At 46.4% G+C, this 27,568-nt stretch overlaps 1 protein-coding gene across 1 annotated transcript in view; it reads left to right on the plus strand.

Annotated features, from left to right (window-relative positions):
• Positions 1 to 27,568, plus strand: part of POLA2 (DNA polymerase alpha 2, accessory subunit) — a 254,105-nt gene that overhangs the window by 225,836 nt on the left and 701 nt on the right. Inside the window, exons 16-18 of the mRNA XM_063944856.1 lie at positions 4,014 to 4,120; positions 8,114 to 8,176; positions 10,998 to 11,124. Of these exons, the coding sequence (XP_063800926.1) occupies positions 4,014 to 4,120; positions 8,114 to 8,176; positions 10,998 to 11,124 (297 nt within the window). The remainder of the gene's footprint in view (positions 1 to 4,013; positions 4,121 to 8,113; positions 8,177 to 10,997; positions 11,125 to 27,568) is intronic.

The following is a 27,568-nucleotide window of genomic DNA, read 5'->3' on the forward strand; positions in this document are numbered from 1 at the left end:
GGTGTATGTGTTTCCTCCTCTGCCTCTCATACCAAAAGTATTGAGAATTATACGGCAAAGAGGCGTAAGAACGATACTAGTGGTTCCGGATTGGCCAAGAAGGACTTGGTACCCGGAACTTCAAGAGATGATCACGGAAGATCCGTGGCCTCTACCTCTAAGGAGGGACTTGATTCAGCAGGGTCCCTGTCTGTTTCAAGACTTACCGCGGCTGCGTTTGACGGCATGGCGGTTGAACGCCGGATCCTAAAGGAAAAAGGCATGCCGGAAGAAGTCATTCCTACTTTGATTAAAGCAAGGAAGGAAGTAACCGTGCAACATTATCACCGAATTTGGCGAAAATATGTTGCGTGGTGCGAAGATCGGAGTGCTCCGACGGAGGAATTTCAACTGGGTCGATTCCTACATTTCCTGCAATCAGGATTGTCTATGGGTCTCAAATTGGGATCTATTAAGGTTCAAATTTCGGCCCTGTCGATTTTCTTTCAAAAAGAATTGGCTTCAGTCCCTGAAGTCCAGACCTTTGTTAAGGGAGTGCTGCATATACAGCCTCCTGTGGTGCCTCCAGTGGCACCGTGGGATCTCAATGTGGTTTTGGACTTTCTAAAATCTCATTGGTTTGAACCACTAAATAAGGTGGATTTGAAATATCTCACTTGGAAAGTGACCATGCTTCTAGCCCTGGCTTCTGCCAGGAGAGTATCAGAATTGGCAGCTTTATCTTACAAAAGCCCATATCTGATTTTCCATTCGGACAGGGCAGAACTGCGGACTCGTCCGCATTTTCTCCCTAAGGTGGTGTCAGCATTTCATCTGAACCAGCCTATTGTAGTGCCTGCGGCTACAAGTGACTTGGAGGACTCCAAGTTACTGGACGTTGTCAGAGCATTAAAAATATATATTGCAAGGACAGCTGGAGTCAGAAAATCTGACTCGTTGTTTATATTGTATGCACCCAACAAGATGGGTGCTCCTGCGTCTAAGCAGACGATTGCTCGTTGGATCTGTAGCACAATCCAACTTGCACATTCTGTGGCAGGCCTGCCACAGCCTAAATCTGTAAAGGCCCACTCCACAAGGAAGGTGGGCTCATCTTGGGCGGCTGCCCGAGGGGTCTCGGCATTACAACTTTGCCGAGCAGCTACGTGGTCAGGGGAGAACACGTTTGTAAAATTTTACAAATTTGATACTCTGGCTAAGGAGGACCTGGAGTTCTCTCATTCGGTGCTGCAGAGTCATCCGCACTCTCCCGCCCGTTTGGGAGCTTTGGTATAATCCCCATGGTCCTTTCAGGAACCCCAGCATCCACTAGGACGATAGAGAAAATAAGATTTTACTTACCGATAAATCTATTTCTCGGAGTCCGTAGTGGATGCTGGGCGCCCATCCCAAGTGCGGATTATCTGCATAAATTGTACATAGTTATTGTTAACTAATTCGGGTTATTGTTGAAGGAAGCCATCTTTCAGAGGCTCCGCTGTTATCATACTGTTAACTGGGTTTAGATCACAGGTTGTACGGTGTGATTGGTGTGGCTGGTATGAGTCTTACCCGGGATTCAAAATCCTCCCTTATTGTGTACGCTCGTCCGGGCACAGTACCTAACTGGAGTCTGGAGGAGGGTCATAGGGGGAGGAGCCAGTGCACACCACCTGATCTGAAAAAGCTTTACTTTTTGTGCCCTGTCTCCTGCGGAGCCGCTATTCCCCATGGTCCTTTCAGGAACCCCAGCATCCACTACGGACTCCGAGAAATAGATTTATCGGTAAGTAAAATCTTATTATCTCAACCATCAGGGACGAACTTGCAGCCAAAAAGCAATGGAGGAGGTAAGTCACACGTTAAAGTGGGCAGAACTTCATCATCCAGCCTTGTCCACAGTGTTCATTCCGGGAGTCCTAAACTGGGAAGCAGATTTTCTCAGTCGACACGCCATTCATGGAAACAAATGGACTTTACACCCTGAGGTCTTCCAAATTCTGGTAGACAAATGTGGGTTACCGGAGATGGATCTCATGGCGTCCCGTCAGAACAACAAAGTTCCCGCATACGGGTCAAGAACAAAGGATCCCAAAGCGACCTTTGTGGATGCCCTGTCAGTGAGATGGGACTTTCGTCTGGCCTAAGTGTTTCCACCAATCGCCCAGTTACCCAGGGTGATGCGAAAGGAAAAAAAAGGAAAGGGTGCCATGATATAGCTCCGGCTTGGTCCAGAAGACATTGGTACACAGATCTGCATAGAATGTCGATGGATGCTCCATTCCTACTCCCTCAACGTCCAGATCTACTGTCTCAGGGTCCTTGCTGTCACAAGCACCTGGATCGACTGTCTTTGACGGCGTGGCTCATGATACTTGCATCCTTAAAGCAAGAGGATTCTCACAACAGGTAATTCAAACTATGCTCAGAGCAAGGAAACCTTCCTTAGCTTGCATTTATCACCAAATATGGCAAGCATGTATCCAGTGGTGCAGTGACCGGAAATTTGATCCTAGGTCTTTCAGCGTTTCCAGAGTCTTAGCATTCCTTCAGGCAGGAATGGAGAAAGGTCTACGGGTGGCTTCTTTGAGAGTACAAGTGTCAGTATTTACTGTATGGTTCCAAAAGAAAATTGCTTTCCTACAGGATGTGCATGCTTTTGCCAGGGTATTCTGCACATTCAACCTCCTTTTGTTCCTCCTACAGTGCCTTGGGACTTAAGTTTAGTCCTATATGCCCTTCAAGTTGCCCCATTTGAACCACTGAAATGAGTGGTTCTTAAATGGTTGACAGCTAAAGTTCTCTGTCTACTAGCCATTGCTTCAGCTAGAATAGTTTCAGATTTAGGGGCATTGTTATGTCGCCCTCATTCTATGATTTTTTTTCTTTATCCAGATAGAGCTGTTCTTAGAACCAAATCTGGGTATCTTCCTAAGGTGGTATCTAAATTCCACCTTAAGGAAGAAATTGTAGTCCGGGCCTTGCAGGGGCCGTACCTTTCTGCGGGAGATGCATCGTTGGACGTAGTCCGTACCTTAAGGATCTACGTGGATTGTACCAGTGCCATCAGAAAAACAGACACACTCTTCGTTCTCTGCGGATTTCACAAGAGAGGGTGGCCTGCTGACAAACAGACGCTGGCGAGGTGGCTTTGGATGATCATTTCAGAAGCATGTTCTCAAGCTGATCTCCCTGTTCCGGCTAATGTCTCTGCTCACTCTGCTCGTAAGGTAGGTCCTTCATGGGCAGCACAATGTGGTGCTTCAGCAGAACAGATATCTTATACAGCCGCATGGTCTTCCATTAACACATTCATTAGGCATTATGCCTTTGATACATTTGCCTCTCAGGACGCTGAATTCGAGTGAAGGATTCTCCTGTCCAGTCAGGAACGTCCTCACCACTAAATTGCTTTGGAACATCCCAATGTTATCCTGTGGACCCTGCCGGAGAAATAATCGTTATGGTAGACCTACCGTTGTTAACGTTATTTCTCCTAAATCCACAGGGATCCCTCCTGACACACCTGATTTGAGGATCCTTTCACTTACTAACCTCTTCCTTCTTGTAAGGAAGGGTGTGCATGTGTGTTCTTCTCGCCTGATTAGGGCTCTCTATGATGCTCCTACCTTGAGCTTTGGAAAAACAACTGATTTGCCTGAGCCAGTATGCGGATAGGGACGGGCCCGTTGCATGCTGGGAGGCCAAAAGCTTTGATCGTTTGGAGCAAATCCGCTGTCGATACCTCATCCCGATGTTATCCTGTGGACTTAGGAGAAATAGCGTTATCAACGGTAAGTCTACCATAACGATTATTTTTCTTTGTCTGTCTAGCAGTAAACCACAAGATAAGCAGAGCAGGTTAACAAAGGATGTTGTATTTGTGTCACAATGTGGCCAAATTGCAGACATAGTGAAAACTGAAGAAGTTATTCTGCCTGTGGTGTGGTGCTGATTGTTTTGTTATATAAGTTGCTGTTGTTTTTGTTGCAGATGTTTTATTTCAAAAAGTTAAACACTCTTCCTCTTTCCAGCGAGTGCACTTCATTGCAGATCCCTGCACCTTATCTGTCAATGGTGTAGCCGTGGGATTCACGTCCACAGACCTTCTCTTCCATATGGGTGCAGAGGAAATCAGCAGGTACAGCTCCAATTACACCTGGGTCTTGTAAGCAGTAGGGGAATAGATGACTTTGATCTGATCCATCATTGGCATTTCACAAGGAAGGTGGTTTGGAACAAAGCCGTGTAGTAATATTTGGAGAATGTTGATTTGACAGCATTGATACTGGCTGTTCTGTCCTGGTTCTTTTGCATGCATCTGTTGGATGTGATTTGCGTATCACTGACTCTACCTGTATGTATACTATAACTGCTAACATCTTTATTTGCCTTTAGTATTGTTAGTCAAAACATAATTTCAATATACATGCAGCTGTCTGCATTTTGGTCTATGAAAACATCTTCTGTAAGGGTAGCAGTTGTTTTACCAACGGACACAATACCGACGGTCATAATCCCGACAGCCATTGACTGACAGTCAAAATACCGGCATTCATTATGCTGACATGTTCAAAATGCCGACATAGAATACCGACATGCGTTTTTAAGGCATTTTTGCCCCAAAACAGACTTGTTCATACTTTACCATCCCAATGGACCTGGAGGGGGAATATAATAGTGTGCCGAGCGTAGCGAGGCACCGTGCCCGAAGCATGGCGAGCGCAGCGATACACCTAGACGGTGTCCATGACAGCACTGACACAAAAAAACAGGAAAACTTGTCAGTATTTTGACATGTTGGCATTTTAAATGTCTGTATTCTGACTGTCGGCATTTTTAACATGTCGGCATAATGATTGTCTGTATTATGACTGTAGGATTGTGTCTATTGGTAAATCATACTGAACCCTTCTGTAATTATTAGTAATTGCTAAATCACAAGCTTCCAAATCCTTTTTTATTTTCATACCAACTACGTAGCTTGAGTTTTGTGATGTGTCATATTAAATGGGAATCATCGTTATTAAATGATCGTTTAGAAGATCGAAGTAAAAAATGCAAACACCTCATTATTACAGTAAGTCTCCATGCCACAATCTTCTAGGCATACAGTACATCTCCGATAAATGGCTATTTTAAGAAGACGTCCATTAGATTTAGCGACTGGCAGGTGACATTATTACACCCACTAGGGTACATTATGCTACCAAATATATGGAGAACAGAACATTGTAATTATTTTGTAAATGTATGATTGATCCTAAAACGGAACCTTGCTGATCAGTGTGTTATAGGATTCTACATCTGCCACATGCACAGGCCGGGAAGCAGTTTCTCTACCTGGCTCCCTCATTTCTTACACTCTTACCTACTCACCATCATCATGGGTAATTTCACCACTCTAGATCATGGTGGATGACATGCTTTTAAAGAACTCTCTAATCTCTCTATCTGCCTGTCTCAGGTGCTGACTATCTACCAAATGCTATGCCCACTATCTTAATCTTGCTTTCTCCACACTTTGGACCTTTCTCAGGTCGCATTGTTAATGCAATGCGACCGCATTCTCCCATGCTCACAGCCACTGCGCATGACTGCGCATGCACAGGTCCCGTTCTGCACTACACGGCAGCGAAAATGCGATTGCATCACATTGCCACGAACGCCTCTGCCTGACTGACAGTCAAAGGCGTTCGCAGGGCGGCGACATGGTGTTGTGGGGGCATGGACTCTACGCTGGGTGGGCGTGATGAAAAAATGGCGGTGGGTTCGGGCCAGCGGCGGGATGTCATACGCGGCCACTGTGACACGAAAAATGGCTTCCCCGTGCCTGCCATCTCGGCCAGGCTGCAGAGGCAGGGGAGCATCCACATATAAACGATGCAGTTGCAATGCGATCACATCGCTGCAGGTTATTTGCATGCTGGGCGGCCATGCCCTGTGCTGAGCGGCCCCCGGCATGCGATCACAGCCAGTTGCAGTTTTGCTAAATTAGCAAAACTGGAGCTGAATAAGGTCCTTTGTGCGGTTTCTTTAATTTTGTTTTTGTTTTCATAAATAACTCTGCTTTGCCCATCCCAGTCCATTACTTGAGTTCCTGCAAGCTCCCTTCCATAATCCTAAATGTTTTGCTCTCTAACTCAGCAAAGCCTCCTCCTACTGTACCTGCTTCTTTCTATCTCTGCAGCAACGCCTTTCCCCTATTTGAACATTATTCTGTCAATGTCATGTCTTTTTTTTTTTTTTTTTTTTTAACCATTTCTTAGATTTTTAGAAGCTTAGCTATTATAAGTTTGCCTGCATTCTCTTCACATTCTTCCTTTCCTAGTACAACCTGCTGGCCCCTCATCATACCGGCTGTCTCTCCTAACATTCCAGAGACTACACTGACTCACCCTGTCAATTCTTTTATCACGCTAAATGACACTCCTTGCCTTTAGTTCTCCTGGATTGCTCTGATAAATTTACAGTTGACCACTCACATCCCATACAAATAATGCATTACCTAGTCTTGTGAACCAGAATATGGTAAGGTTCTTATCTTTAATAAACCCACTCAGCGTGTGTTACTCTTAATTAGTTTGCCATATTATTTCCTTAATAAGAGACACACGTGTATAACACAGGTTCTGTGGCTGGCTGACTTCAAGTCTGCATTTTACAATGATTTAATACAGAACCTGTGTAGTTCAGGAACGTGAGGTGAGGTACATGGCTTAGGAGGCACTGGCTAGTACCAGAGATAGATTTACGCACTGAATCCACGGTTACAAATGGGCATTATTCAAAGATGCAGCAGTTTGATGAGTTTTGATCAGAGATGTGTGGAAAAGATAGGCAAAGCCTCACCTACAATAGACTTTTACGCCAGAGTTTTGAATATACAAATGATAAGAATAATATAAAGTAGACATTTCTAATATATTCTTTGTGAAGCCTCTGGTATATACTGCAGTATGATGGGAAAGGCTCTTCCTCACCGCACGTCACTGGTGTAATTCATATATGTATTTATATTAAAGGGATAATCTGTCAGCCCTGCTATGGATCCACCTCCTCTCTGCTTCCTCTGTCAGTTAGAGCCATGCAGGGCTGGATGGTATTCTTTCTACACTTCTCTATCTAAATCAAAACAAACAAGCTCCTTCTGGACTTTAGTATCACCCTTATACTATACACTATGGCAGGGTTATTCAAACTGTTATCACCCAACCTAGCAGTCCAGAATTTTTTCATATCCATACTTGAGCACACATGACTGAAACAAAATGATGGCTGTACTAATTAAGTCACCTGTGCTCAAGCAGGAGTATCCTTAAAACCTGGACTTTGAGCGTTCTTTGAGGTCATAGTTTGGGATGCACTGCTTGATGGTTATTTACCATCTGTGTTAAAATGGCAAAGAGATAATCCATAACGCAGTCCAGTCATCCCACCACCTCATACACGGTGTTTGAAAACTGGTCCACTGATCAGCTGATGCTGCTTACCTGACATCTGTTTCTGTTGATAAAGCCAACCTTTCAAGCTCGCTGCCTAAGTACTCAGAATTGTACTTTGATGCCCACATACAGTCTATACCCAAAACCTATTGCATTTATCTAAGAAATCACGACAATGCCAAAACTTTTATGCCATCTCCTGCATGAACTATAGCAGTTCTCTTGTTTATAGTTTCCCATTAACACCTACAATCTATCTGCCAGTCCCTACACTATTTACCTGCACTTTACCTAATCCAGTTTAAATAGTTCTAAAAAAAACCCAACATGCACATCTTCATTTATCCCAAAATATTTCCAACTGAGGAGCAGCACTGCTCATCCACACTTCCTACCTTCCTGCTCCCAGTTAATGTACTATTTTTATTAGCACTCTATGGCTTTCCCTTCCTGTTTTAGTATCCAGTAGTTTTTTATAGTGCATGTTCCCAACTGCAAAGTGCTGGTGCTTTATAAATGTAATAAATTATGGCAATGTGCCTCAATCAATTTTTAGGGGGCTAGGGGGATTATTTTCACCATAATAACTGTCCCTTAGCTGACATAATGCTGTGGAAATAATTATCTCAAACCTGTGTGAGTTTTCCCTATATTTTAACATTCTTTTATTCTAATTTTGATAACCACAGTGGTACCGCTGGTGCTTCTGACCGGTTCAGCCGAATCCTCAAACACATCCTGACTCAGCGCAGGTGAGACAACCTATTTAAATTGTGAAATGAGAGTATGGGAAATAGTTGATTCAGTTCAATTACAGGTGCTCATGTGCGCGCTTATTTGCCCTTCAAAATAGATGCAACATGGCAAGTTTTACTGTGCGACTCTATGGAGTGCGAGGGAAAACTTGCAGTGTTGCTAGATGCAATATGCCAATCTGGAAGATCACATTAGTTATTGCATATAATTGCATAGCCTCCAATAAATTGTGGCTGTTTGAATGTATAATGGACCAGGAGAAAAAGTATTGCATATTTTATTTAACCTCCCAAATGTTCTCTGTGTTGTGTACAGGTATAGGGGCATATGTAATAGGGTCTGAGTTTGCTGGAGGTGCAAGATGCAGCCCAATCTCTAACTGGTTTGTTTTTTTTAAGCGCCAATTATTTATAAGGCGGGGGGGTGCCTTGTAAACGATTGCCCCTTTAAAAAAAAAAGTCCGATATCAGCCGGCATAGCGCACCTCTGGCAAACTCAGACTCTATTACAGATCTGTCCTCAAACAACTTTGCTCCATGCGCTGCAAGTCTCGTTACACACAACGTGTGAGTGCCGTGTGACACTGTAGCGCCAAGCTTTTTTTTTTTTTTTTTTTTTTGCGTCTTGTGCCACGAAAAATGTATCGTAGATGCAAAGTGATGTATTAGGATGCACTAGCAGCTTCTTCTGATTAAAATATGAAGCATGCCTGTATTCTGTGTGTGACTGCGACTGTATTTGCATACAAAATGGTATGCTGCGTTTCATTTCAGATGGAAATAGAGCCGCTCAGAATAAAGGCATGCTGCATATCTTTCTAATCAGCAGTAGCTGCTTGTGTGTCCTATTGCATTACAGTGCGTCTAATATGCATTTTCGCAGCAAAAGATACAAAGAAGACTATTGTTGCTACAAAGTCCCACCACGACATTGTGCGACTTCAAGGGCTTTTTGGTGTAACTGCCCCATAGTCTTTGATCATGTTAAATATTTACATATGGGAGACATACCATATGGCCGGCAGCAAAGCATGGTCCCCAGTTGTCCCTTCTATTTGAAAGCCCACCCCCAATCTCCTGTCCTCTCTAAACCAGTGTTTTCCAAACCCTGTCCTCATAGCCCACTCACTGTCCAGACACTAAGAATATCCATGCATGAACACAGGTAACTTAATTATTACCTCAGTCAGTTTGATTTAGCCACCTCTGCTGAAACAGGGATATCCCTAACGTCTGGACTGTGATTGGACCATGAGGACCGAGTCTAGGAAATGCTGCTTTAAGCAAATGTCTAATAAGAAAGTAAAGTACTTATGATTGCTGAATGTAATAAGTGGTCAGTTGGCTCTATGTGGGGAATTTGTTGCACAGGTATATAGGGTAAGGCAGTGGTTCCCAAACTTTCTTGAATCACAGCGCCCTAGAGTATCAGCATTTCTTTTCACGGTACCCTTAGCCAAAGGTTTGTTGTTAAGAAGTTATCTGCCATTCTTAAATTCAGTTATGTGGTGGTGGAAAGGGTTCCGTTTCGGTAGTGATATATTTAAAATAGGCAAAACCAGTGCTGGTGGATGCCAATCACTTTGACCACAAATAATCTAATTTGGTTCTGGACCACCAACCCAGGCACCCCAGCACGTGCTCTGCACTGCACCCAGTTTGGGAACCACTGAGATAAGGTCTTATCTGGAAAGGTAAAACAAAACAGAAGTTTTAAACTGACCCTTTTACTTCTGTTTGTGGTGGGGAATGTACAGAAGCTTTTCCATACAAATCTGAATTTCTTTAGAAGTCCATTATATAAACCAGATTAGACCGCTTTAAAGGAAACACAGCTATTGTGCCTTTAAAGATGATGACCAAAAGCAGTGTTCATGGTGCTGGTATAACGTTAAGGGCCATACTGACAGGGAGATTTCCCCAGAGATGTGTGCTGAGCGGTCTAGCACATACTGCTCAGCACACATCTCTCCCCCAGCGCGATGTACTGAGCGAGGGGGTGGACGGACACGGGGGCCGCTTATTTCACCCAGCGGTGAAATGAGCAACCTGCTAGATTGTGCCTGCATGCAGGCCGATCTAGCACTGGCGATAGCGACGCGCGGGACCGCGCATCGCTGTCGCCCCTACACACGGAGCGATGTTCTAAGCAATCTAGTCAGATTGCTTAGAAATGAGCTAAACATCACTCCATGTGTACCCTCCTTTACTGTTCTCAGAGATAATATTTGAGAAATTTGATGTGTTTTTAAATATTGTTTAAATGTCCTGCAGATAGTGAGACTGTCTTCTAAATAGCCCTTTCTCTATTGGCCATTGAATATTCTATAATGTGTAACATAGACTACACTGAATATGCCATAGGACAAATGCTATGTCCGCTAAAAGAACAGGGTTACTGTACGGGATGTAGTTATGTGACTGGCGGTCAGGAGACAGTCGGTCACATTACCGACGCCGGTATCCCGCCCCTCACAATCCCTACAGTCTGCATGCCGACTAGCAGGGACTATTCCCACACGTGGGTGTCCACGACACCCATAGAGTGGGAACAGAACCTGTGGCGTCAGGCATCTAAAAGTTACAGCATGCAAGATAAAAACAGCAGGTTGGTGTATCAAGCAGGTTTATATAGTAACAGGTTTTAGTTATTTGTAAGTATAGTCTATATTTCATTACTGGGCAGTACTACATACATCTGCAATTCAGTGTTGATGGCACCTTTATGTGGCGGTGTTTGTTGAGGTGGTCTATGCAGTTACATTGTATTGTTCTGTTGCCTTACTACTAATGCTACTAATAACTTTGTGTTTTACAGTTACTATCCGTTGTATCCGCCAAGTGAGGAGATAAATATTGATTATGATGCCCTCTATAACTATGCAATGATGCCAGTTACACCAGATGTCTTTATTGTACCCTCAGAACTTCGCTTTTTCATCAAGGTTAGCCTTGCTTTTAATGTGTGCTTTGTTGTATTGTGCTTCTGCATAGTTAAGGGGGGTACTCACGGAGTGATTGCTGCTTAAAATCTAAGCAATCTGACTAGATTGCTTAGATTTTAAGCATGATCGCTCCGTGTGTACCCCTCACAGCGATAGCGATGTGCAGCCCCAATCTAGCAGGTCGCTCACTTCACCCGCTGGGTGAAATGAGCGCCCCGTCTCCCCCCGCACACTCAGCACACATCTCTCCCACATCGGCCAGTGAGTTCTGGCCTTAACTGTGCATTCATCCACTGGGAACTGGTCTTCTGTGTGCCCCTGGAAGCCACCAAGCAGGTTTGTACTTCATAAATATGTTAAGTGTCGACTTAGTTAATGCCACTGCCCATATTTCCCTGCTCCAAGAAGTGAGACCATTGGTAAAATATTAGTATTAAGTTCTTTATGGAAATTTATTTTTGCTGCAACTTATGTCTTCTATTGTTTGGGAAAAGGTTCCCATCCTCACCCCACTTTTTTCCTCCCTTTTCAAGCAAATAAAAAATTAACATCTAAAAGTGTTTCCATGTTGTCACTAATTCCTATTGCCTTGGGAAGCAGCATTCTCATGAATACTGCTTCACTTGTCAAAAATGGCTGCTTCCGCTATGTGCAGACGTATGCGCTTTCATTTTTTGTAGACCCAGCTGAAGTATTCTGTATCCTATTCTAGGTGTGAGGAAGCTGGCATCAGATATGCAAACCCTATCCATGCTTTGTAGATGTGCACATTAGTTTTGTAGAATCCAGGTCCCTTATTGCACGTGGAACACAAGTTTTGGGGAAACACCTTTTTGGACTCTTAGAACAATAGCATACTAATACTAGGGGCTCTAGCCAAAGAGAAGTGTGAACCACTACTCTAGGCCATCGAACTGTAGTAGTTGTGGCAAGCACACATTTCATTGACTTCATTAGTGCACAGCAAAAATAACTACAGTGAACTAAATTGCTGTAGGCGATAATGTAGCAAACGGAAAACCTTCTAAAGGTGGGTACACACTAGTAGATATATCTGCAGATCAATTGATCTGCAGATATATCTATGGACGGATCGGGCAGTGTGCTGTGCATACACACTGCCCGATCCGTCGGGGACTGACGTCATGAACTGGGCGGGCGTGTACACACGCCCGCCCAGTTCAGCTGTCAATCACCGCCGGCCGCCGCAGCATGTGTACGGGCGGTCGGCCGACCGCCCCGTACACACACAGCGACGCGCCAATATATCGGTAGATATATTGGCCGTCGGCTGTGCTGCCAGCCGACGCGATACGTCTGTGAACGACTGAGTTCACAGACGTATTGGCCGTACACACTGGCTAACGGACCCGCGATATATCGGACGTTCAAGAAAACGGCCGATATATCGACCAGTGTGTACGGGCCTTAAGGCATACAGCTTCAGAAAACATAAGCATGTAGCTTTTACCATGTAAGACAGCTGTAGGTAATTGAACGGCTAATATACTGTACAGTCATTCACTTAGTAGGGTGTTAGGACTTCATGTGCAGCCTTTGCAGTCTGTATACATCATGGCACTGTCTGCTGCTATCTGATATTGTGCAGGAGTGCTGCATCACCATTCACAACTAATGCCTAGCTGGTGCTTACAGAGCACACCATAAATGCGTTATTGGGTTCTGATCTGGTGACAAAATAGTGACATATAAAGACTGTTCTGTACATGCTCATTATACTACTGTGTTACTGCACATGTTCTTTGGTTTGGGGAACGGTTATTCCATAGACACTCCTCTTCTCGGGTAAGAGATGCTGCAACCAGGGTGAAGATGATACCTCAGTGTTATTTAGTAATAAGGGAATGACTGCACCAAATCATGCCAAGAACATCTGCCCACAACGTTACAGAACAACCAGAACCCTTCACTGCTGCAGACCAGATATTGGTGGTGGTGTGTTCTTTGGGTTGGTGCCACGTCCATAATCATTGTTTCTCTGACGTCCTAGTGGATGCTGGGACTCCGTAAGGACCATGGGGATATAGCGGCTCCGCAGGAGACAGGGCACAAAATAAAAGCTTAAGGATCAGGTGGTGTGCACTGGCTCCTCCCCCTATGACCCTCCTCCAAGCCTTAGTTAGATTTTTGTGCCCGGCCGAGAAGGGTGCAATCTAGGTGGCTCTCCTGAGCTGCTTAGAATAAAAGTTTAGTTAGGTTTTTTTATTTTCAGTGAGTCCTGCTGGCAACAGGCTCACTGCATCGTGGGACTAAGGGGAGAAGAAACGGACTCACCTGAGTGCAGAGTGGATCGGGTTTCTTAGGCTACTGGACACTAGCTCCAGAGGGACGATCACAGGTTCAGCCTGGATGGGTCACCGGAGCCGCGCCGCCGTCCCCCTTACAGAGCCAGAAGAGACGAAGAGGTCCGGTGAAATCGGCGGCAGAAGACATCCTGTCTTCAGACTAAGGTAGCGCACAGCACCGCAGCTGTGCGCCATTGCTCTCAGCACACTTCACACTCCGGTCACTGAGGGTGCAGGGCGCTGGGGGGGGGAGCGCCCTGAGACGCAATATAACAGAATACCTTAGGTGGCAAAACAGAATACATCACATATAGCTCCTGGGCTATATGGATGTATTTTAATCCCCTGCCATTTTACACAAAAAAGCGGGAGATAAGGACGTCGTGAAGGGGCGGAGCCTATCTCCTCAGCACACAAGCGCCATTTTCCCTCACAGCTCCGCTGGAAGGACGGCTCCCTGACTCTCCCCTGCAGTCCTGCTTCAGAATCAGGGTAAAAAAGAGAAGGGGGGGCATTGTTGGCAGCAAATAACAATAATTAACAGCAGCTATAAGGGAATAACACTTATATAAGGTTATCCCTGTATATATATATAGCGCTGGGTGTGTGCTGGCAGACTCTCCCTCTGTCTCTCCAAAGGGCTAAGTGGGGTCCTGTCCTCTATCAGAGCATTCCCGGTGTGTGTGTGCTGTGTGTCGGTACGCGTGTGTCGACATGTATGAGGAGGAAAATTATGAGGAGGCGGAGCAGTTGCCTGCGTTGGTGATGTCACCCCCTAGGGAGTCGACACCTGACTGGATGATTGTATTTAAACAATTAAGTGATAATGTCAGCAATTTGCAAAAAACTGTTGACGACATGAGACAGCCGGCAAATCAGTTAGTGCCTGTCCAGGCGTCTCAGACACCGTCAGGGGCGCTAAAACGCCCGTTACCTCAGTGGGTCGACACAGACCCTGACACAGATACTGAGTCTAGTGTCGACGGTGACGAGACAAACGTAATGTCCAGTAGGGCCACACGTTACATGATCACGGCAATGAAAGAGGCATTGAACCTTTCTGACACTACAAGTACCACAAAGAAGGGTATTATGTGGGGTGAGAAAAAACTACCAATATTTTTTCCTGAGTCAGAGGAAATAAATGAGGTGTGTGAAAAAGCGTGGGTTTCTCCCGATAAAAAACAGCTAATTTCTAAAAAATTATTAGCATTATATCCTTTCCCGCCAGAGGTTAGGGCGCGTTGGGAAACACCCCCTAGGGTAGATAAGGCGCTCACACGTTTATCTAAACAAGTAGCGTTACCGTCTCCTGATACGGCTACCCTCAAAGAACCAGCTGATAGAAGGCTGGAAAATATCCTAAAAAGTATATACACACATACTGGTGTTATACTGCGACCAGCAATCGCCTCAGCCTGGATGTGCAGTGCTGGAGTCGCATGGTCGGATTCCCTGACTGAGAATATTGATACCCTGGATAGGGACAATATTTTGTTAACTATAGAACATTTAAAGGATGCATTATTATATATGCGTGATGCACAGAGGGATATTTGCACCCTGGCATCAAGAGTAAGTGCTATGTCCATCTCTGCCAGAAGAGCGTTGTGGACGCGACAGTGGTCAGGGGATGCGGATTCCAAACGGCACATGGAAGTATTGCCGTATAAAGGGGAGGAGTTATTTGGGGCTGGTCTATCGGACCTGGTGGCCACGGCAACGGCTGGAAAATCCACCTTTTTACCCCAGGTCACTCCACATCAGCAGAAAAAGACACCGTCTTTTCAATCTCAGTCCTTTCGTTCCCATAAGTACAAGCGAGCAAAAGGCCACTCCTTTCTGCCCCGGGGCAGAGGAAGAGGAAAAAGACTGCACCATGCAGCCGCTTCCCAAGAGCAGAAGCCCTCCCCTGCTTCTGCCAAGTCTTCAGCATGACGCTGGGGCTTTACAAGCAGACTCAGATATGGTGGGGGCCCGTCTCAAAAATTTCAACGCGCAGTGGGCTCACTCGCAAGTGGATCCCTGGATTCTACAGGTAGTATCGCAGGGGTACAAACTGGAATTCGAGGCGTTTCCCCCTCATCGTTTCCTGAAGTCTGCTTTACCAAAGTCTCCCTCCGACAGGGAGGCAGTTCTAGAAGCCATTCACAAGCTGTATTCCCAGCAGGTGATAATCAAGGTACCCCTCCTGCAACAAGGAAAGGGGTATTATTCCACGCTGTTTGTGGTACCGAAGCCGGACGGCTCGGTGAGACCAATTTTAAATCTGAAATCCTTGAACACTTACATAAAAAGGTTCAAATTCAAGATGGAGTCACTCAGAGCAGTGATAGCGAACCTGGAAGAAGGGGACTATATGGTGTCTCTGGACATCAAAGATGCTTATCTCCACGTCCCGATATACCCTTCTCACCAAGGGTACCTCAGGTTTGTAGTACAAAACTGTCATTATCAGTTTCAGACGCTGCCGTTTGGATTGTCCACGGCACCTCGGGTCTTTACCAAGGTAATGGCCGAAATGATGATTCTTCTACGAAGAAAAGGCATTTCAATTATCCCTTACTTGGATGATCTCCTGATAAGGGCAAGATCCAGGGAACAGTTAGAAGTCGGAGTAGCACTATCTCAGGTAGTGTTACGTCAGCACGGGTGGATTCTAAATATTCCAAAAAAGCAGCTGATTCCAACGACACGTCTACTGTTCCTAGGAATGATTCTGGACACAGTCCAGAAGAAGGTGTTTCTCCCGGAGGAGAAGGCCAGGGAGTTATCCGAGCTAGTCAGGAACCTCCAAAAACCAGGACAGGTCTCAGTGCATCAGTGCACGAGGGTCCTGGGGAAAATGGTGGCTTCTTACGAAGCGATTCCATTCGGAAGATTCCATGCAAGAACATTTCAGTGGGATCTACTGGACAAATGGTCCGGATCGCATCTGCAGATGCATCAGCGGATAACCCTGTCGCCAAGGACAAGGGTGTCTCTCCTGTGGTGGCTGCAGAGTGCTCATCTACTAGAGGGCCGCAGATTTGGCATTCAGGATTGGATCCTGGTAACCACGGATGCCAGCCTGAGAGGCTGGGGAGCAGTCACACAGGGAAGGAATTTCCAGGGCCTGTGGTCAAGCTTGGAAACGTCTCTTCATATAAACATTCTGGAACTAAGGGCCATTTACAATGCCCTAAGTCAAGCAAAACCTCTGCTTCAGGGTCAGGCGGTGTTGATCCAATCGGACAACATCACGTCAGTCGCCCACGTAAACAGACAGGGCGGCACGAGAAGCAGGAGGGCAATGGCAGAAGCTGCAAGGATTCTTCGCTGGGCGGAAAATCATGTGATAGCACTGTCAGCAGTATTCATTCCGGGAGTGGACAACTGGGAAGCAGACTTCCTCAGCAGACACGACCTTCACCCGGGAGAGTGGGGACTTCACCCAGAAGTCTTCCACCTGATTGTAAACCGTTGGGAAAAACCAAAGGTGGACATGATGGCGTCACGTCTAAACAAAAAACTGGACAGATATTGCGCCAGGTCAAGGGACCCTCAGGCAATAGCAGTGGACGCTCTGGTAACGCCGTGGGTGTACCAGTCAGTGTATGTGTTCCCTCCTCTGCCTCTCATACCAAAAGTACTGAGAATCATAAGAAGGAGAGGAGTAAGAACTATACTCGTGGTTCCGGATTGGCCAAGACGGACTTGGTACCCGGAACTTCAAGAGATGCTCACGGACAAACTGTGGCCTCTACCTCTAAGAAAGGACCTGCTACTGCAGGGGCCTTGTCTGTTCCAAGACTTACCGCGGCTGCGTTTGACGGCATGGCGGTTGAACGCCGGATCCTGAGGGAAAAAGGCATTCCAGAAGAAGTCATCCCTACTCTGGTCAAAGCCAGGAAGGACGTAACCGCAAAACATTATCACCGCATTTGGCGTAAATATGTTGCGTGGTGTGAGGCCAAGAAGGCCCCTACAGAGGAATTTCAACTGGGTCGTTTCCTTCATTTCCTGCAAACAGGACTGTCTATGGGCCTAAAATTAGGGTCCATTAAGGTTCAAATTTCGGCCCTGTCGATTTTCTTCCAGAAAGAACTGGCTTCAGTACCTGAAGTTCAGACATTTGTAAAAGGGGTGCTGCACATACAGCCTCCTTTTGTGCCTCCAGTGGCACCTTGGGATCTCAATGTGGTGTTGAGTTTTCTAAAGTCACATTGGTTTGAACCACTTTCCACTGTGGACTTAAAATATCTCACATGGAAGGTGTCGATGCTGTTAGCCTTGGCTTCAGCCAGGCGTGTGTCAGAATTGGCGGCTTTATCATATAAAAGCCCTTACTTGATATTTCATTCTGACAGGGCGGAATTGAGGACTCGTCCTCAATTTCTACCTAAGGTGGTTTCTGCATTTCACATGAACCAACCTATTGTGGTACCTGCGGCTACCAGGGACTTAGAGGACTCTAAGTTGCTTGACGTTGTCAGGGCCTTGAAAATATATGTTTCCAGGACGGCTGGAGTCAGAAAATCTGACTCGCTGTTTATCCTGTATGCACCCAACAAGCTGGGTGCTCCTGCTTCTAAGCAGACGATTGCTCGTTGGATTTGTAGTACAATTCAGCTTGCACATTCTGTGGCAGGATTGCCACAGCCAAAATCAGTAAAAGCCCATTCCACAAGGAAGGTGGGCTCATCTTGGGCGGCTGCCCGAGGGGTCTCGGCTTTACAACTTTGCCGAGCAGCTACTTGGTCAGGGGCAAACACGTTTGCTAAATTCTACAAATTTGATACCCTGGCTGAGGAGGACCTGGAGTTCTCTCATTCGGTGCTGCAGAGTCATCCGCACTCTCCCGCCCGTTTGGGAGCTTTGGTATAATCCCCATGGTCCTTACGGAGTCCCAGCATCCACTAGGACGTCAGAGAAAATAAGATTTTACTTACCGATAAATCTATTTCTCGTAGTCCGTAGTGGATGCTGGGCGCCCATCCCTAGTGCGGATTGTCTGCAATACTTGTATATAGTTATTGTTACAAAAATTCGGGTTATTATTGTTGTGAGCCATCTTTTCAGAGGCTCCTTTGCGTTTATCATACTGTTAACTGGGTTCAGATCACAAGTTGTACGGTGTGATTGGTGTGGCTGGTATGAGTCTTACCCGGGATTCAATATCCTTCCTTATTATGTACGCTCGTCCGGGCACAGTATCCTAACTGAGGCTTGGAGGAGGGTCATAGGGGGAGGAGCCAGTGCACACCACCTGATCCTTAAGCTTTTATTTTGTGCCCTGTCTCCTGCGGAGCCGCTATATCCCCATGGTCCTTACGGAGTCCCAGCATCCACTACGGACTACGAGAAATAGATTTATCGGTAAGTAAAATCTTATTTTTTATCAAGAACGTGGTAAAGGCTTATTCATCTGACCGGACCCCTTACTCCACTGCTCAGCAGTTCTCTGCCTAATGACCCACACACATACACACATGGGGGGTAATTCTGAGTTGATCGCAGCAGGATTTTTGTTAGCAGTTGGGCAAAACCATGGGGGTAATTCCAAGTTGATCGCAGCAGGAAAGTTTTTAGCAGTTGGGCAAAACCATGTGCACTGCAGGGGAGACAGATATAACATGTGCAGAAAGAGTTAGATTTGGGTGGGTTATTTTGTTTCTGTGCAGGGTAAATACTGGCTGCTTTATTTTTACACTGCAATAAAGATTGCAGATTGAACACACCACACCCAAATCTAACTCTCTGCACATGTTATATCTGCCTCCCCTGCAGTGCACATGGTTTTGCCCAACTGCTAAAAAATTTCCTGCTGCGATCAACTTGGAATTACCCCCCATGTGCACTGCAGGGGAGGCAGATATAACATGTGCAGAGAGAGTTAGATTTGGGTGGGTTATTTTGTTTCTGTGCAGGGTAAATACTGTCTGCTTTATTTTTACACTGCAATTTAGATTGCAGATTGAATACACCACACCCAAATCTAACTCTTTCTGCACATGTTATATCTGTCTCCCCTGCAGTGCACATGGTTTTGCCCAACTGCTAACAAAAATCCTGCTGCAATCAACTCAGAATTACCCCCATTGTCAAGTGTGGTTTTATGCACTGTGCACCTGACTGACATGCTGCTCGTGATGTTCTCGTAGGATCATTTTCTGTTGAATTGGATGTCGTAATTGCAATATGTAGTCCATTCTGACCCCCCTTTTGGTCATGGAACTTTAGCAAGTGGAGCTTTTTGTTGGTGCTGCTTTGGCAGGTGCTTCAGCTGCAATTGCACCTCTGTACAAGTCACGGAGGTCGCCTCTTGCAGCCCTGCTAGTTTAGGCAGTCATGTCATGATATTTTTTCTTAGTTAAGGCATGAGCCACACACGTGTGTGTGTGTGTGTGTGTGTGTGTGTGTGTGTGTGTGTGTGTGTGTGTGTGTGTGTGTGTGTAAGCTATTACTTGGTGGCCCTCATAGACCCTGGTGTTCCATTTTGTTATCAATTTGAACAAAGAAATATAAAATAGGCAGGAAGCTGTTAGTCTGAGAAAGCTACAGAAGCGTCCTCATACATCTAGCCCCGAGATGCCTGGCGTGAGTGAGCCACAGGTCCTGTGCAACTCTAATGTAAAGCATCTTTTGCAAAAATGCATCTTAGTCGCAGTGCTATGCAACTAGGACGCACGGGGAGACTGTGCTGATTACTTTGATATATGACACTATATAGTGTGTGACGGAGTCTGTATACGGAGCAGAACAGAACTTGTATTGGAAAAAAGCTGCTGCTGCTACATTGTAGCACTTTGGGGGTCATTTCGACCTGATCGCATGCTAGGTTGTTGCGCTGCGATCAGGTCAGAACTGCGTATGCACCGCAATGCGCAGGCGCGTCATACGGGTGCAAAGCGGATCGTTGCTGAGCAATGGATTTTACGAAGAATCCATTCGCACAGCCGATCGCAAGGAGATTGACAGGAAGAGGGCGTTTGTGGGTGTCAACTGACAGTTTTCTGGGAGTGTTTGGAAAAACGCAGGTGTGTCGAAGTGTTTGCAGGGCGGGTGTCTGACATCAATTCTGGCAAAGAACAGGCTGAAGTGATCGCAGCGCTGCGTAAGTTCTGAGCTACTCAGAAACTGCACAAAACTTTTTTGTAGTGCTCGGCTGCACATGCGATCGCACATTTGTAAAGCAAACATACACTCCCCTATAGGCGGCGACTATCTGTTCGCAGCGCTGCAAAAAATAGCTAGCGAGCAATCAACTCGGAATGACCCCCTTTGTGTACAGATTCTGAGACTCTGTCGCACACAGATATACAAGTGCCCTATCAAATATATCAGCACAGTCTCCGCGTGCATCCTAGTCACATTTTTGGCTTAATAGATGCCTGACGCTAGGATATTCCACGGGAACTGGCGTGCCAAGTGGGACACTTTAATGTGACTGGAGCAAAGATGTATGAGGACATATCTGTATGATGATTAGCTAAACATACATTGGGCAGACAAATGATTATGCGGTAGCAGTGTGTTTTAGTGAATATAAATACACAGATAAAGTAATTCTTTAGGAAGCTTAAACACCACCTCCCTCCATTTTGCATTAACCAACATTGTAATGCAAAAATAGGATTTTGGTACTTACCAGGTAAATCCTTTTCTTTGAATCCATAGGGGTCACTGGAGTACTCTTGGGATATGGACGGGCTTCCGTAGGAACACAGCACTGAATATTTAAATTTAGTAACACTCCACCCCTCCATATCCCCGAGCACTTACTCAGTGTTTTTTACTGAGCCGAACAGGAATTAAGAGAGGTTAATAATGGAGTATTACATATAACATAACTGACAATAACGAAGTTAACCCATAACGTTACTGACAACTAACAGTTGACACCCTAACCAGCACTTGTAACTTGAACCAGTCGGTGAAAATGTGTTACCATAAGATCCTCAGAACTAACCCCAAGTAAGTAAACTGCTCTGGGTGGGCGTCCAGTGACCCCTATGGATTCAAAGAAAAGGATTTACCTGGTAAGTACCAAAATCCTATTTTCTTTTTCATCCACTAGGGGTCACTGGAGTACTCTTGGGACGTACCAAAGCTTCCCCCGTGGGCGGGAGAGCAGTTTGGCACTTGTAACACTAGGCGGCCAAAGCTAGATGCTGATGCCGCAAAAGTATCAAACTTGTAAAAGCGCACAAACGTGTGCACTGAAGACCATGTAGCCGCCCGGCAAAGCTGCGTCGCAGAAGCCCCACGACCAGCTGCCCATGAAGTTCCCACAGAACGTGTGGAATGAGCGGTTACTGACGTAGGCGGTTGTAACCTAGCATGAAGGTAAGCCTGGCGTATGGTCAGTTTTATCCATCTGGATAAAGTTTGTTTAGATGCTGGCCAACCCATCTTGGCAGCATCATAGAGAACAAATAACGTATCCGTCTTACGAACTGAAGACGTTCGGGATACATAAACGCGTAATGCGCGAACCACATCCAGAGTTCCGGAATGTGCTGTCAACACAGGAACTACTATTGGTTGATTGATGTGAAAAGATGACACTACCTTTGGTAAGAAGGCGGGATTCGTCCGAAGTTCCGCTCTGTCATCATGAAACACCAAATACGGTGGCTTGCATGACAAGGCACCCAAATCCGAAACACGCCTTGCCGAAGCTAAGGCTAAGAGAAAAATTGTTTTCCAAGTGAGAAACTTTATATCCACTTGTTGTAAGGGTTCAAAATATGAAGACTGTAAGAACTCCAAAACCAGATTCAAGTCCCATGGCGCTGTAGGTGGAATGAAAGGAGGCTGTACCCTGATTACACCTTGGAGAAAGGTGCGTATAGACGGCAATAGAGCCAATCGTCTTTGAAAGTAAATTGACAAAGCAGATACCTGCACCTTTAGTGTAGATAAACGCAATCCTCCATCTAAGCCTGATTGTAGAAACAACAAAAGGCGGCATAACTTGAAAGCTGATGTCGGAAATTTCCGAGCTTCACACCAACCTATATAGGCTCGCCATATTCTGTAATAATGAGCTGCCGTAACCGGCTTTCTAGCTCGTAACATGGTTGGTATAACTGAATCTGGAATGCCCTCTCTTTTTAAGAGGGCGGTCTCAACAGCCACCCCGTCAAACGCAGCCGCGCTAAATCGGGGTAAAGAAAAGGACCCTGTTGTAACAGGTCTGGACGTATCGGGAGCGGCCACGGATCGTCTGCGAGTAATCCTCGAAGATCCGAGAACCAAGCTCTCCGAGGCCAATGAGGCGCCACTAGTATGACTGTGAGCGACTCTCTTTTGATCCGTTTTAGCACCAGAGGGAGCAGCGGAAACGGTGGAAACAGATACACCAGACTGTACGGCCACGCGACAGTGAGAGCATCCACCGCGACTGCCTTTGGATCTCTTGTTCTGGACACATACTGGGGCGTTTGATGATTGTGTCGAGATGCCATCAGGTCCACCTGAGGATAACCCCATCGCTGAACCAACATGTGAAACACTTCTGGATTTAATGACCATTCGCCTGGGTGAAGATCCCGACGACTGAGATAATCCGCTTCCCAGTTGTCCACTCCCGGAATGAACACGGCCGACAATATCACCTGGTGGTATTCTGCCCAATTGAGGATTCGAGCTACTTCCCGCATTGCCATGCGGCTTCTCGTTCCTCCTTGTTTGTTGATGTATGCGACCGCTGTCGCATTGTCCGACTGCACTTGGACAGGCTGAGAGCGAACCATGTGCACCGCTTGTCGTAGCGCATTGAAAATCGCGCGGAGTTCTAGAACATTTATTGACAGCAATTTTTCGTGATCCGCCCAGAGACCCTGGAGCTGACAATTTTGAATTACCGCTCCCCAACCTCTGAGACTGGCGTCCGTAGTTAGAATTATCCAATTGCAAACTCCGAACCGTCTTCCTGCGGTTAAATTGTGTTCCTTGAGCCACCATAGCAGAGAAACTCTTGCTATTGGTGACAACCTCACTCTGTGGTGAATCTGCAGATGCGAGCCCGACCACTGGGCAAGCACGTTCAGCTGAAATGGACGAGAGTGAAATCTCCCGAACTGAAGCGCCTCGAAAGCTGCCACCATTGTGCCTAACAGGCGAATGCACAAGTGTACCGACACTGTGCGTGGTTTGAGTACTAATTGTACTAGATGGCGTAGCATTTGTACTTTCTGTTGTGGTAGGTAAATCCTTTGATTGACCGTATCGAGAATCATACCTAGGAACTGAAGGCGTTGAGACGGAATCAGATGTGATTTCTTGAAATTGACAATCCAACCGTGGTGAACCAATACATTGTAAGTTAGCAGCGCATGTTGGGTAAGTATCTGTTGAGACGGAGCTTTGATGAGCAGATCGTCTAAATACGGAACTATCGTCACTCCCAGGGATCTGAGGTGAGCTATCATCACAGACATTACTTTGGTGAATACCCGAGGCGCTGATGACAGGCCAAACGGCAGAGCCTGAAACTGGTAATGGTTCTGGCGTATTGCAAATCGTAAGAATTTCTGATGAGGCTGCCAAATTGGAATGTGTAAGTACGCATCCTTGAGGTCTAGCGCAATCATAAATTCCTTGGTCTCTAACCCCGCAATCACCGACCGTAGAGACTCCATTTTGAATCTGTAGTAAGTTACGTACTGATTGAGGCCCTTTAAGTTCAATATTGGTCTGACTGAGCCATCCGGCTTCGGGACCACAAATAGACTTGAATAATAACCCTGACCCTGTTGGTGTACAGGGACCGGAATCAACACTGCCGAATCCAGTAAGGACTGAATGGCAATTTGCAAAACTGTCCTCTTGTCGTCCGACAGAGGCAAACCTGTCTTGAAAAACCGCAGAGGCGGAAGACAGTCGAACTCTATTTTGTAACCTTTTAACACTAAATTGCGAATCCAGCCCTCCGCGGACGTGTGGAACCACGCCCCATGGAACGTGTGAAGGCGTGCTCCCACAATTGGAGATCCGAGATGGGCTGGTAACCCGTCATGCCACTGGCTTGTCGGTAACCTTAGCGTCTTGGCGAGTTGTGTTGGTTTGACGGAAACCACGTCCTCGACCACGTCTAGCTGGCGTGGCGGATCCTCTGCCACGTCCTCGAAAGGGCTGAGGTCTAAAGGATTTGAACGAAGGTCCAGCGTACCTTCTTCTTGGCGCAGGTGGAGGCAATGGTAAGAACACAGACTTACCTCCCGTAGCCTCCTTAATCCATGCGTCCAATTCTGGACCAAACAACTTCTTGCCATCGTAAGGCAACGCCTCTATACTTCGTTTGACCTCTGCCTCCGCTTGATAAGTACGCAGGTAGAGTGCTCTTCGTGCCGTAACTAGCGAAGATGAAATACGAGAAGTGAGCTGACAGACGTCAGTAGACGCTGTACAGAGATACTCTACAGCCTCAATCATTTGATTCACCTGAATTATCAGGTTTTCGTCATGTAAAGCCGATTTGAGTTCTGTAAGCCATATTATGAGCGCCTTAGTGACCCAAATGCCAACCAATCCAGGTCTTAGCATCACACCTGCTGCTACATACATGGATTTAAGCATAGTTTCTATCTTACGATCTGACGGATCTTTAAGCGTAGTAGCTGATGGCACTGGTATGGTTAATTTCTTGGTAAGCTTTGACACTGAAGAATCAACTATTGGTGGATTCTCCCATGTACCCGTTACCGATTCTGGAAACGGATAACTAGACTTAAATCTGCGAGGTATAGAAAACCGTTTATCTGGATTCTGTCTGGATTCTACTAACATCTGATTTAGAGAATCCGACACAGGAAAACTTACTGGCGTCTTCCGTCGTTTAGTAAATATGACCTGATCATTGGTGAGAGGCTGCTCAGCTTCAGGAAACCTTAGCGACTGCCGTACCGCTCTGATGAGATCATCAATGCCGGAACTGTTAACATCCTCGCCGTCTGACTCCACTTCGCCCTCCTCCCCCTCATCGTGTTCCGTGAGGTCTGGGATGGAATCGTCAGACTGCAACATAGCAGACACTGGAAAATCATAAGACATATGAAAATTATCCCGTTTGCCCAAAATGGATTTGGACCCTACGCAAGGCTGAGACGCCTCCGGTAGTTCTGGCGGTCTCACCCTAGACTCAGCTCTTAGCGTTTCTCGCTCCAGACGAGCAGCGGTCATTTCTGTCTGAAATTTCTCCAGTACATTTACTAACATACCCCACGGAGGGTCCGGTGATGAAATTGGTTGCAAAACCGGAGCAGAAATGGTATTCTGAACGGAATCCACAAAACATACGTTACATGTGGTAGATCCATCCGGTAACACACTGCCACATACTTTGCAAATATGCTTTTTAGTTTTTGCTGGTGTCTTACTCATTATGGCGACAGACAATACAATACACAAAACACAGACACCTGCACGGCTCAGTAAAATAGCAATAAGGTGGCTCTGTATATATATATCTGGCCCAGTGCAATACACGTGGCCAGTACTATGAAATTTGATCCCAAATTCCCACGAACACCCCTGCGCCTCCGGTGGAGAAGAGATGTAGGACAGGAACGTTCTGGAATCACAGAGGAAGACACAGGAAGCTGTTAAAAATGGCTGCCCTGCTCTACTTATACATATAATCACAGTGCTGCATTCACTGATTATACTGTAATAATCCCTCTGCTGCTGCAGTATTTCACTGATATGTCCCCCCTGTAATGGCTGTTTATCTTATTACAGCGGCAGCGCAGCGTGTGGGCCCCCAGCGGGTATCGTAGAGCGCTATGTGCCTCGTGTGTCCCAGCGGTGGGCTCCTATATATAGCGTGTCAGCTACCCAGGTAGCGCTGCTGTTCCGAGGTGCCTGGCCGGAGGCTGTGGCCTAACGGGCGGGTACCTGAGCGGGGAGAGCCGCGGCGCCTGCACGGAGGTCTGTGCCGACCGTGCGGGCGCCTGAGTGGGGAGAGCCGCTGCGCCTGCACGGAGGTCTGTGCCGAACGTGCGGGCGTCTGAGTGGGGAGAGCCGCGGCGCCTGCACGGAGGTCCGTGCCGAACGTGCGGGCGTCTGAGTGGAGAGAGCCGCGTGCCTGCACGGAGGTCCGTGCCGAACGTGCGGGCGTCTGAGTGGAGAGAGCCGCGTGCCTGCACGGAGGTTCTGAGCGGGCCGGAATGGGCGGGCGCCTGAGCGGGAAGATGCCGGAGGCTGAGAGGGGAGAGCCGCTCTGCCACTTGCCGTCACCCAGCACTATGTCCCCATACGTCGGGGCGGCAGCGGGAGCTGACCGCCCCGTTTCACATACCTCACTCCTGCAGACGTGCGGAGGCTCCGACGGGGCTTTTCAGTAAGCGCCGGCCAGCCAGTGCAGGAGGATGTGAGGGCTGTGAGGGAGCTCTTTCAGAGAGGCCCGACACGCCCGTGCTGCAATCAGCAGCTGCACTATCCCTGACCCTGCCTTTTGGAAGGGGGACAGGGATGTGTCAAACAGTAGAAAAAATAAAAATAAAAATGAAAAATAAAACTTTCTTCTGACTTCAGCTAAGCATGTGTTGCCACGTGCAGCACAGAAAAAACACTGAGTAAGTGCTCGGGGATATGGAGGGGTGGAGTGTTACTAAATTTAAATATTCAGTGCTGTGTTCCTACGGAAGCCCGTCCATATCCCAAGAGTACTCCAGTGACCCCTAGTGGATGAAAAAGAAATTGCATTTTCTTTTAATGCCAGTGAACTGGATACATATTCTAGTTTTCAAGTTCTTCTAAATAGAACACAGTAATTGAATAAACTAATTTTGTTGACTCTCCGTGACACTTTGTGATAACTGCTAGAGCTGGGAGGTGAAGACCAGGTGACATAAATATTTATTTTTAAAGAAATGTCATACTAATGGTACACAAGTGTGTGTGTGTGTGTGTGTGTGTGTGGGTGGGTGGGGGGGTTTCTGTTAATCTAAGGTTACACTGTGATGTGATGCTATCCAGTATTGCCTGAAGGTGACAGTCTCTGTTTCTCTCACTCTCCTAACAATGGGATTAGTATGCACATACAATAGCATCCCTTTTGTTTTTTGTAGATTTAAACTTTTTGTATCTATGACCTAATCACCAGGGATTCTTTTCAGGTGATCTCCCATTAGATATTGGCTTATATAATG

Source organism: Pseudophryne corroboree, chromosome 11 (assembly GCF_028390025.1).
Source record: "Pseudophryne corroboree isolate aPseCor3 chromosome 11, aPseCor3.hap2, whole genome shotgun sequence".
Taxonomy (NCBI): Eukaryota; Metazoa; Chordata; class Amphibia; order Anura; family Myobatrachidae; genus Pseudophryne; species Pseudophryne corroboree.